This window comes from Lepus europaeus, chromosome 13 (assembly GCF_033115175.1).
Source record: "Lepus europaeus isolate LE1 chromosome 13, mLepTim1.pri, whole genome shotgun sequence".
Taxonomy (NCBI): domain Eukaryota; kingdom Metazoa; phylum Chordata; class Mammalia; order Lagomorpha; family Leporidae; genus Lepus; species Lepus europaeus.
The window spans coordinates 39,838,163-39,851,037 of NC_084839.1; the positions used below are offsets into that span (position 1 = coordinate 39,838,163).

At 39.6% G+C, this 12,875-nt stretch overlaps 1 protein-coding gene across 1 annotated transcript in view; it reads right to left on the minus strand.

Annotated features, from left to right (window-relative positions):
• Positions 1-12,875, minus strand: part of THADA (THADA armadillo repeat containing) — a 375,245-nt gene that overhangs the window by 257,723 nt on the left and 104,647 nt on the right. Inside the window, exon 26 of the mRNA XM_062209349.1 lies at positions 1,817-1,908. Coding sequence (XP_062065333.1) covers positions 1,817-1,908 — 92 coding nt within the window. The remainder of the gene's footprint in view (positions 1-1,816; positions 1,909-12,875) is intronic.

The following is a 12,875-nucleotide window of genomic DNA, read 5'->3' on the forward strand; positions in this document are numbered from 1 at the left end:
AATATACTCTTCAAGGGTTAAACAGAGAATAGAAGTTTTGTGTATAAAGAGAGACACACCAATCTTCAGATTACTGAAATAAAGACTCTTATTGGGAATGTTCATCACACTAAAAATATTATTCACTTCCTAATTCCTTCATTTCACATTACAACTTTACACAAAACAATTATACAAATATTCCATATACCTCTTTCTAGGAAAGTTATATATTTTGCAACATTTCCTTTCCAAGAGGAATGAACTTATAATGGAGGTTTCCATCAGCACGACTTCGGCAAAAAGTTTAAAGCTGTGTGACACCACTGCCCTATTCTTCCACACTCCTCAGGGGCAGCCTACATGAAATCTCATCATTTGCTCACCTCATAAAATGTACATACATATTCAAGAATTATTTCGTAAGGACTAAAAGCATTTCTTCCTTTTCAAGTTAAGTTTTAAACATTTATTTCACTTGTTTGATAACCTAACATTCGATTTATTCAACTACTAATGGAGCAACTATTTTAACCCTTACAACTATAGAGCTATTAAGAAAATAGACAAAACTAAGGAGAAACAAATATTAGTGGTATTAAGTTTCTGACAGGAAGAATTTAAGAACAGGTAACAGAGCAAAAATTATAATCATCCATCCAAAAGAATAATGTTTCAGTTATTTTCAAAATACAATTTAGTTAAAAAAAAAAAAACAAAAAACCTCTGGTATTTCCTGATTACACTCAAGAGATTCATAGACATAGCCAGTTACCTTCTTTGGAAATATCTGGAAAATTTTATAAGGTGATAAGTAGCAATTTAAATGACAATTCAGAACTATCAAAAATTTCATTAGAATTACAACAAACATATAATAAAACTACTACTCAATACTTTTCAACTCCTATATTCTATAACATTGTCTAATTCCTAGGACTTAATTCCATAACAAGAAATTAAATTTCTTTGAATACAGAATAGCTTAGACTCTAAATGTGGAGAGCGGTAACTTTCTCAGGGAGGCTGGCAGGACCTGAACTTATCTCCAGACCCTCAGGAGGAAGACCAGTGGGCCAAAGGGGACCGGAAAGGAAATAATTACACGTGCAGCGACAGTGACATCTAGTGTTAACAACTGCAAGCCGACCACATTACCATTAAGTCCTGTTAACTGCTAAAGAACCATTCAAAGCTTCTGTTTAAAAACAAACAGAGCTTGTTCATTATACCTAAAACTACCCATAATCAAAATGGTTCCATAGGTTTCTTTCCAAACATTAAAAAAAATTTTATAAAGAGAAAAACATCTTAGAGAGTAAACTAAAGACCATAAAGTAAAGGGCATTGTTTGTTCCCCATGGTCAACATCTGTAACTACTCCCCCTGGTAATTGGTAATCTGGGACCTATTCTGATGACTGTTATCATAAACATTTAAACTTCCACCTGTAAAATTAATGATACAGCACAGGCTAATGCTTGCTTTCTTGATCAAGAAAAAGTAATTTAGGATATTGCATGGATACTTAAGGAAGATTCAAAAATAAATTAATGAATTAAATAAATAAAAATCCTAGCTGTTAAATGGAGAAACAAGCTCTACATTTCAGGCCTTGCAGATACTTTGCTACATTTTTATTGCTTTGAAAGGTCCATTTATTAAAGTTGATATTTTTGCTCAAGAGCTTAGAATTTGGCAGCCTACGTTAATTCATTATAGTATTTTTATAATTTATGCTCTAGACCAATCTATAAAAGTATGCAATATTTCAAAAATTATATTTGGCCAGGATAATATTATATAAAAAGTAAAGTTAGCATTTGGTGGAGCTTACCTATTTGTTTTGGAAAGTTCATCCTTTCCTCTTTTAACTCCAAAAATTCTTGTGATCAAGGAACTAAAGAGAAGTGTGGATGAATTTCTCACCTAATGTAAAAATAAACACACAGTAAGGGTTAAGAAATATTCACTGCATGAAAACAACATTTACAGTTTTCAAACTACATATTCGAAATCATTACAAAATTGGCTAGAATAGGGCTAAGGAAAATATGGTTTGTGTTCATAAAACAAGACAACTTTCAGAAAAAACTCTATAGTAATTGACTCAATGACTTCCTCTTAAACTGGGCCCTACAATCCAAGTTGATGCACAAAACACAGCTTTTCCCCATAATTCTTTTTTTAATTTTATTAAAAAATTTTTTAATTTATTTATTTGACAGGTAGAGTTACAGACAGTGAGAGAGAGAGAGAGAGAGAGAGAGAGAGAAAGCTCTTCCTTCCATTGGTTCACCCCCTAAATGGCCGCAACAGCCAGAGCTACATTGATCCAAAGGCAGGAGCCAGGTGCCTCTTCCTGGTCTCCCATGTGGGTGCAGGGGCCCAAGCACTTGGGCCATCCTCCACTGCCTTCCCGGGCCATAGCAGAGAGCTGGACTGGAAGAGGAGCAACCAGGACTAGAACCCAGCACCCACATGGGATGCCAGCACCACAGGTGGAGGATTAACCAAGTGAGCCACAGCGCCGGCCCCTTTCCCCATAATTCTTTTTTTTTTTTTTTTTTTTAATTTTTGACAGGCAGAGTGGACAGTGAGAGAGAGACAGAGAGAAAGGTCTTCCTTTTTGCCGTTGGTTCACCCTCCAATGGCCGCCGCGGTAGCGCGCTGCGGCCAGCGCACCGCGCTGATCCGATGGCAGGAGCCAGGTGCTTCTCCTGGTCTCCCATGGGGTGCAGGGCCCAAGCACTTGGGCCATCCTCCACTGCACTCCCGGGCCACAGCAGAGAGCTGGCCTGGAAGAGGGGCAACCGGGACAGGATCGGTGCCCCGACCGGGACTAGAACCCGGTGTGCCGGCGCCGCAAGGCGGAGGATTAGCCTAGTGAGCCGCGGCGCCGGCCCCTTTCCCCATAATTCTAATATTACTATTATTTTCATTATTTCTTTTTACTATCAAATGACACTTCAAAGTATTCACTTGTTTTTAAAGTTCTATTTTTCATTTACTTGAAAAGCAGAGTTACAAAGAAAGGAGGAGAGACAGAGCAAGAGAGAGAAAGATCTTCCATCTTCTGGTTCACTCCCCAGATGGCCGCAACAGCTGGGGCTGGGCCAGGCCAAAGCCAGGAGCCCAGAGGTTCTTCTGGGTCTCCCACATGGATGCAGGGCCCCAAGCACTTGGGTCATCTTCCACTGCTTTCCCAGGTGCATTAGCAGGGAGCTGGATCAGAAGTGTGGTAGCTTGGTCTCAAACCAGCACTCCTATGGAATGCGGGCATCACAGGCAGAAGTTTAACTTGATATATCACATCAGTCTTCACTTTTTTTTTTTTAATTTTTAATTTGAAATATAGATTTACAGAGAGAAAGGAGAAACACAAGAGAGATCTTCCACCCACTGGTTTATTCCCCAAATAACCACAATAAACAGGGTTGGGCCAGGCTGGAGCCAGGAGCTTTATCTAGGTCTCCAACATGGGTGGCAGGGGCCCAAACACTTGAGTCATCTTCTGCTGCTTTCCCTGGCACATTAGCAGAGAGCTGGATCAGAAGTGGAGCAGCTGGGCCACAAACCGGTACCCATGTGGGATGTCAGTGTAGCAAATGGCATCTTAACCCACTAGGCTACAACTAGCCCCCCAAATTCATTTTTTATACCCTTCTTGACCATAAGTACCTCAAAAAAAATCTCATCTCTTTCCATGTATTTTCTGTAACCATTTACCTAAAAGATACCTAAAGACCTAATTCCAAAGAATCCATATAATTAGTATGACCAAGAAAATATTTGAAACCCCAAATGTTGTTTATTAATTCCACAATGCCAGTAATCTACTCAAGTAATTTTAACCTTAAAATTACCTGAAATAACAGATTACCAAAAAGAAGAGAGGCTGAACTCATTACTTAGTATGGGGTTAATCTTACATGTATAAAGTTAATTGAAAATAGATCTTTTGTAAAAAATAAGAACAGGAATAGCAGAGGAAAGAGGAAGAAGGGTAGAAGTGCAGGTGGGAGGGTGGGTAGGGTGGAAAAAATCACCACGTCCCTAAATTTGTGCATATGAAGTGCATGAAGTTTGTATACCTTAAATAAAAATTTCTAGGTTTAAAAAAAGGCAATATAATTAATAAACATGAATCATTTCTCTAAGATGATAATGAATGTATCTTTTCCCAAACCAAAGGTAAGATGCTTTGAAATATTATTAAAACATCTTGAATATGATGGCATTGTCAAGCTTCTGCAATTTCCTTGTCGAATTGGAGTAGAGTATGAGTATGTACTAAGTTCTCTATAGGGTGTGAGGCACTATACCACAGCATTGGGAATATCTAGAATTAGAAGACACATACTTGGTGCCATCACAGAGCTGATCTTCTGATGAGGTAGGTGTGCCGTGGCCATATGATATGTTCAGTAGCAATGTAAGTAGAAAAGTCATTAAAAGTAATGATGTGAGATTTAGAAACAGTTTCCCGAAACCACTGCCTAAGAGTCACACTCTCCAGTGACCACAAGGACTGGACAGCAGTGGAGTCTACTGCTGTCACTGTTCAGCGTCAGTGGAGTTGTGGCCACGAGGGAATACGAGTCCAGTGTTGCCAGACCGTCAACTTTTTCAAGAGAAGCCAAGAAACTCAGATTTTTATGTGAAATATCCCTATTTTGAAATGTTGGCAATAAATAAAAGGGAAGGGGAACACTGTGTAGGCCAAATAAAACACAGTGGTGGACTACATTTGTCCCATCAGCCACCGGTTTGTAACCTCTCCTCTAGAAGGCCAGAACTGACTCAATTACCCATGGGAATCCTGGAAATTGACTTTACAGATATATTAGCACAATTCATACAAAAACTGCAATGAAATCCTAAAATTGGACACATCTATTCACAATGATTCAAAAGTCAACCAACATTAATGGAGCTCCTACCACATGTGCTAATATTCCCCAACAACAAATCAATTTATCCTGTTATTTTATCAATATCATCTCTACCTTTGCTCACCTCTTGATTACTTCTCACCCAATGTACTGAACTAGTTCCCACAAGACTCCTGGGTGTAAGATGATCTGATAAAGATATCTAGGACTAGGGGCTGGCGCTGTGGCACAGCAGGTAAAGCCACCGCCTGCAGTGCCAGCATCCCATGTGGGCACCATTCCGAGTCCAGGCTGCTCCACTTCCAATCCTGCTCTCTGCTATGGCCTGGGAAAGCAGTAGAAGATGGCCCAAGCACTTGGGCCCTTGCACCCACATGGGAGACCCGGAAGAGAATACTGGCTCCTGGCTTCAAAATGGTGCAGCTCCAGTCATTGTGGCCAATTGGGGAGTGAACCAGTGGATGAAAGACCTCTCTCTCTGCCTCTGCCTCTCTTTCTCTCTCTGTTTAACTCTTGACTTTCAAATAAATAAATAAATCTTAAAAAAAAAAAAAAAGATATCTAGGACTCTGTCTCTTTTTATGAATCTCTTAAAAACACAAAAGGTGCCAGCGCCGCGGCTCACTAGGCTAATCCTCCGCCTTGCGGCGCCGGCACACCGGGTTCTAGTCCCGGTCGGGGCGCCGGATTCTGTCCCAGTTGCCCCTCTTCCAGGCCAGCTCTCTGCTGTGGCCCGGGAGTACAGTGGAGGATGGCCCAAGTGCTTGGGCCCTGCACCCACATGGGAGACCAGGAGAAGCACCTGGCTCCTGCCATCAGATCAGCGCAGTGCGCCGGCCACAGTGCGCCAGCCGTAGCGGCCATTGGAGGGTGAACCAATGGCAAAGGAAGACCTTTCTCTCCGTCTCTCTCTCTCTCACTGTCCACTCTGCCTGTCAAAAAATTAAAAAAAAAAAAAAAACACACACACACACACAAAAGGAAAAGCCAAAACACAAACTCCACCTTGCTCTAAACAAAACTTTCTGAAAAAGGCTTCCAAATGCTGTAAAGTTAAAAACTGGAGTACCCAGAGATGTCAAGAATGCACACCTTCAGCAAAACTGTAGAGGACCGATTTACAAAGTGAATGGACATGCCCCAGAAATAAAACCACCTTGACTGATTCAATAGGCTGGACACAGAAAACATAGGATATCTTATAGTAATGTTAAGATGGATCAGGGCTATCATACAGTCTGAATGTTTGTGTCTGCCCCAAATTCTTATGTTGAAATTCTAACCCCTAATGTTATTAGGGGTTGGGGCCTTTGGGATATGATGGAGGACCCTCCCCCCTGATCCCACCATAAAGGGGATTAGTCTCCATACAGAAGAGGCCCAAGAGAAACATCTTTCATCCCTTATACCACGTGAGGACACAGCAAGTATGTCTCCTCTGAACCAGGAAAGTAAGCTCTCCCAGACAACGATTCTACCAGCACCTTGATCTTAACTTCCTAGCCTCCAGAACTGTGAGGAATAAATTTGTTTGTAAGTCACCTCGTTTGTGATATTTTATTATAGCCACACAGACTTTCATCATAAAGTTCCAGCAGCAACAGCCAATGATGATTATAGTAAGTGTAACAAAATGGTGATATTCTATGTAGCCTTCTGCATTACTTATTCACAGAAAAAATAGTTTTGGAAAAAGGCCTTTTCTCATCAGCTATTTGGCTACCCTGTTATTCAGTATATAGCAGATTTTTTCCATATATTCACCAGTTTTCAGAATATTGAGTGCAAAACACATCAACCTCAAAAGGTAATTGAATTTTTATTCTTTAATAGGGATATCTGTTTATTTATTTGAAAGGCAGAGAAAGAGAGAGAGGAAGGGAGAGAGAGAGAGAGAGAGAGAAAGAGAAATATCTTCTATCTACTGGCTCACTTCCAAAATGCTCACAATAGCCAGCGGTGGGATTAGGGCTAGGCCAGGTCAAAGCCAAGAGCTAGAAATTCAAGATGGGTCTCCCAAGTAGGTGGGAATCAGGGATGGACCTAAGATTTGAATCCAGGCACTCTGATATGAGATGTGAGCATCCCAAAAAGCTTATGAAACATTATGCCTGAACATCTCCTATTAGCATCTTTAAAATTACTTTTCCTTTCATTGAGATACATGCATATATCATAAAATTCACTATCTTAAATTGGTCATCATTTTAATGTAATCAAGGCTCAGGCTCACCCACATTGTAACATATATAAGTAAGCTATTCTTTAATATCCCATTGTAAGGCTATATCACATTTTTAAATTTTATTTATAGGGCTGGTGCCATGGCTCACTTGGTTAACCCTCCACTTGCAGTGCCAGCACCCCAAATGGGTGCCAGGTTCTCGTCCTGGTTGCTCCTCTTCCAGTCCAGCTCTCTGCTGTGGCCCAGGAAGGCAGTGGAGGATGGCCCAAGCGCTTGGACCCCTGCACCCCACGTGGGAGACCAGGAGGAAGCACCTGGCTCCTGGCTTCGGATCGGCAGAGCTCTGGCCATAGCAGCCATTTGGGGAGTAAACCAACAGAAGGAAGACCTTTCTCTCTGCCTCTCTCTCACTGTCTATAACTCTGCCTGTCAAATAAAAAAATAATAAAAAAAATTCTATTCATAATTTAACATTTGAGCTGTTTCCACTTTTCAACCATTAGGAAAAATGATGGTAACAAACATTCATGCACAAGTTTTTCGGGTGAACATGTTTCTCTTGGGTATACATCAAGAAGTGCTACTGGCAGGTCATGAAGTAACTCTGTTTAGCCTTTAGAGCAGGGGTGGGAAAATGTCTGGCCTGGGGATGGTGTAAGGCCCATGAAATCATTGGGTCTGTCCCTGCTAAGGCAACTATAGGTGGGACACAAAATTCAAGAAACCTATAGCAGGCTAATTTTTAAGCTAATAATTTTGTATGTTATGAAACTCCAAACGGCCTTTGGCAGAAAATATGTTCCCCACTCCTGCTTTACAGGAACTGCCAAAGTTGTGGAACCACTGTACAATCTCACCAGAAATGTATGAAGGTTCCAATACCACCAATTCTCAGATTTCTCAATATTCTCCTCAATACTTGTGAGCATGAAATGGTATCTTATAGGGATTCTGACTTGCATTTCCTTAGTGACTTATGTTAAGCATTATTTCATGGGCTTATTAGTCATTTGCATAATTGCTTTGAGAACTGTATTCAAATTTGTGTCCTCTCTCTCTCTCTCTCTCTTGTTTCTTTTTTGAGCAGCAGAAAAAGACGGACAAAGAGAACTTCCATCTGTTGGCTCACTTCCCAGATGCTCACAACACCCAGGACTGAGCCTGGCCAAAGCCAGGAGCCACACATTCAATCCATTTTTCCCACATGGGAGGCTAGAATCCAATTACTTTAGCCATCACTACTGCTTCACCAGGTCTGCATTTGCAGGAAGCTGGAGTCAGGAGCTGAAGCTGGGCATCAAATCCAGGTACTCGAATATGGGACCTGGACATCATAATTTGCATCTATAACCACCAGACTAAATGCATGCCTCTGTGGCCCATTTTTAAACTGGACTGCTTCATTAGTGAGTTGTAAGAGTTCGTTATATTTTTAGATTGTAAACTTTTATAGATACATCATTTATAATTATTTTATTCCACTCTATATTGTCTTTACTTTGTTGATAATGTCCTTTTGATCACAAATTTTAAATTTTGATCTAGTCAAATTTATTAATTTGTTTTCTTTTGTTGCTTATATTTCAGGTGTCATATCTAAGAAACTGTTATCTAATCCAAGGTACACAAATTTACACTTATGTCTTCTCTAAAGTTTCATAGTTTTAGCTCTTACATCTGAGTTTTTGATCCATTTGAATAACAGATAAGAGACTGAATTCCTTCTTTTGTATGTTCTTTCTCCATTAAATTGTCTTGGCAATTTGTTTTTAACTGAGAGGTTTATTTCCAGATAGTTGATCCTGTTCCATTGATTTATATATCTAGCCTGATGCAAAAACCACAATCCCTTGTTTACTATTGCTTCAGTAGTAAGTTTTGAAATTGGGACCTGTGAATCTTTTTTTTTTTTTTTAAGATTTATTTATTTATTTGAAAGGCAGAGTTGGGGGGGGGGGGGAGAGAGAGAGAGATCTATCTTCCACCTGCCCGTTCACTCCCCAAAATGGCCACAATGGCTGGAGCTGGGCTGATCCAAAGCCAGGAGCCAAGAGCTTCTTCTGGCTCTCCGGTGTGGGTGGGGGGCCCAAGTACTTGGGCCACCTTTTGCTGTTTTCCCAGGTGCATTAGCAGGGAGCTAGATTGGAAGTGGAGCAGCAGGGACTTGAACCAGTGTCTATATGGGATGCTGCCGCTGCAGGCGGCAGTTTTACCTACTACACTACAGTTCTAGTCCCATAAGGCCTGTGAATTGCCCAACTTTGCTTTGTTTTTCAAAATTCTTCTGTTATGAATCCTTGGTACTTCCATATGTATTTTGCAATCAGCTTGTCAATTTCTGCCTCCCAAAAGAGCCTTATGGGACTTTAATAGAGCTTATGTTGAATATGTAGATTGATTTGGGTAGCACTGTCACCATAACAATATTAGATCTTTCAATGATGAACACAGGATATCTTTTTATTTATTTCAACCTTAATTTCTTTGAATAATGCTTTATAATTTTCAGTATACAATATATACTTTCTGAAACTATTATAAGTGAAATTATTTTCTTTTTCTCTTTTTATTTACATTTGATTAATATAAGCATAATTATATGTAATATATAATTATTTTATATTATATAATATATAATTATACATATAATATAGCATATATTTTTATATATTACAACATACAAAACATATATACTCTAATTATATGTGATTATATATAGTATGTAATTCTATAATTTTATATAACTATACAATTATATATGTATATATATAACTTATACATAAGTTATATATTTATATATTTAATGTATAGTCTTATGCAAAATTTATATACTATAGAATATATAATATGGAATGGAATATATTAATATAATATGGAATATATAATAATATATAATATATAATTACATAAATATATACTATATACTATTAATTATTAATAGAGTTATTAATATAATGCATTATCCATTTTATTATATAATTATTTCATATGTAATTATATGATATATAATAATATAATTAATGTAGTTATTAAGCCTTTGGTTATAAATTAAAAATATGTTATCTCAAAAATTAAGAAAAAAAAGAATGAGAAAGAAAGGAAGGAAGGAATTATTTTCATTTTTGGATTTTTCATTGCTAAAGTGAAAGTAATTTTTGTGTTTCAACCTTGTGCCCTGCAACCTTATTGAAATTGTTTATTAGCCCTAATTTGTGTGTGTTGTTTAAGATTTTCTATGTATAAGCACATGTCATCAGAAAACAGTTTTGCATCTTCCATCCCAATCTAGGTGACATCTATTTCTTATGCCTGTTTAGTTCTCCTTGGTAGAATCTCCAGTAGAATGTTGAACAGAAGTGACGAGAGAGGACATTCTTGTCCTGCCCCTGATTTTGGATGGAAGTTTTCCGTCTTTTACTATCAGGTGTGTTGTTAGCTATGGGTTTTCAGTTGATACCCTTCATTGGTTTGAGATAGTTTTCTTCCATTTCCAGTCTATTGAGTGCTTTTATCATGAAATGATATTGGAAGTTGTCAAATACCTTTTCTGAATCTACTTAAGCAATCAAGTGGTTTTTTTTCATTTATTCACATGGCATATTAGATTGATTTTCAATTGTTTAAAAATATATACCCTGGCCCGCGCCGCGGCTCAATAGGCTAATCCTCCGCCTTGCGGCGCCGGCACACCGGGTTCTAGTCCCGGTTGGGGCACCGGATTCTGTCCCAGTTGCCCCTCTTCCAGGCCAGCTCTCTGCTGTGGCCCAGGAGTACAGTGGAGGATGGCCCAAGTGCTTGGGCTCTGCACCCCATGGGAGACCAGGAGGAAGCACCTGGCTCCTGGCTTCGGATCAGCGCGGTCACCGGCCGCAGCGGCCATTGGAGGGTGAACCAACGACAAAAAGGAAGACCTTTCTCTCTGTCTCTCTCTCTCTCACTATCCACTCTGTCAAAAAAAAAAAAAAAAAAAATATATATATATATATATATATATACACCCTTTTACAACCACAGAAGTTACACACAGAACATTACAAAGAGTTATTATACATGTAGAGCAAAATAACTAGCATAGTAGAAGAGTTTCCCTATACTTCTGATGATAGTTTAAATGGTTGAAGGACACTTAATTCAGGTACTGCTTTTCCTGTTTTAGTACTTCATTCATATTTTCTGTCCCACACCACTATGGAGTTAATGAGGAGAAAGCCGAAGCAGACATAGAATTGAGAAAGAGGATGTGACTGGCTGACAAACCACACTCTCACTGATAATATGAATCACTGATGTAAATATTAATGTGAATGAAGCAAAAGGTCATTAACAGGGCTAATATTTTTTGAAAACCTCATAATAAGCAGTGGCATTGAAAACATGTCCCTTTTGGGCAGGGTGAATGAAGGGGAATGCAAGCTAAAAGGAGAGTAAAGACAGAAAAGAGTAAGGAGCAGCAAAGGTGAAAATGGAGATATCAGAAGGGCTGCCACAGAATTCTAGCTACAATCAATCCTCCACACAACGAAGAAACCAGAAAAACCTTCCTGCTGCCTATGGCCTTCTCCACCAAGCCTCCACCATTCAGATGCAAATGACAACTGCTACCAGTTTTTCTCTTATATTCATTGAGGATATGAACTTTTTCTTTCCTTTCTTTTACATGATTTTTTCTTTCCTTTCCTTCACAAAAAAGCTTTTACACAGATTTATGTAAGCTACAGAAGAATTAGGTAAATGAAAAGAAAATCTGGATGGGGCTGGTGCTGTGGTATACCTCCTGGCTTCTGGTTTCAGATCAGCCCAGCTCCGGCCATTGCGGCCATTTGGGCAGTGAACCAGTGGATGGAAAATCTCTCTCCGTCTCTGCTGCTCTCTGTCTTTAATTCTGCCTCTCAAATAAATAAGTAAATCTTAAAAAAAAAAATCAGGTTATACAAAGCCATGCGTGTGTGCGCACACACAGCTACATGTATATACATTTTTTTCTTTTTCTTTTTTTTTTTTTTGACAGGCAGATTTAGACAGTGAGAGAGAGAAAGAGAGAGAGAGAGAGAGGTGTCTTCCTTTTCCGTTGGTTCACCCCCCTAATGGCTGCTGCGGCCGGCGCGCTGCGCCAATCCAAGGCCAGGAGCCAGGTGCTTCCTCCTGGTCTCCCATGCAGGTGCAGGGCCCAAGGACTTGAGCCATCCTCCACTGCCCTCCTGGGCAACAGCAGAGAGCTGGACAGGAAGAGGAGCAACCGGGACAGAATCCAGTGCCCCGACCGGGACTAGATCCCGGGGTGCTGGTGCCACAGGCGGAGGATTAGCCTAGTGAACTGAGGTGCCAGCTACATTTTTTTCTTAAATAACCTAAATACTTCCTTCACAAATATCTAAAAAGTATGAATGGAGAGCCCCTCATACGCTGTCAGTATTTAGTGTGGTCATTTACACACCTTCAATCTTTACCCTCAATACACAGTGAAGTCCTTTAGGACAGGATCCATATATGACATTTAAAATATTTTGCCTAATGTATATGAAGCAAGTTAATAACAAATATATTCTGGAAAAAAAATGAGATTTGGATTCTAATTTGCCTTCTATTACTTCTTAACATGGGACCTTGAAAAAGACACTACAACAAGGATCTAAGGGCTGCGTCCATTAAGCCAAGAAAACTGTGCTGGGATTTCTGAGCCTATGCCTGAGGAGAGGGCTAGCGACATTCTGGAGTTCATGGTGACCTGCTCCGAGACATGTCCTCACCAGAAGACAGAAGAAGGAACAGGGCTTCTACTGGTCAACAGAGCACCTACAAGGAGATTAGCAGAAAAG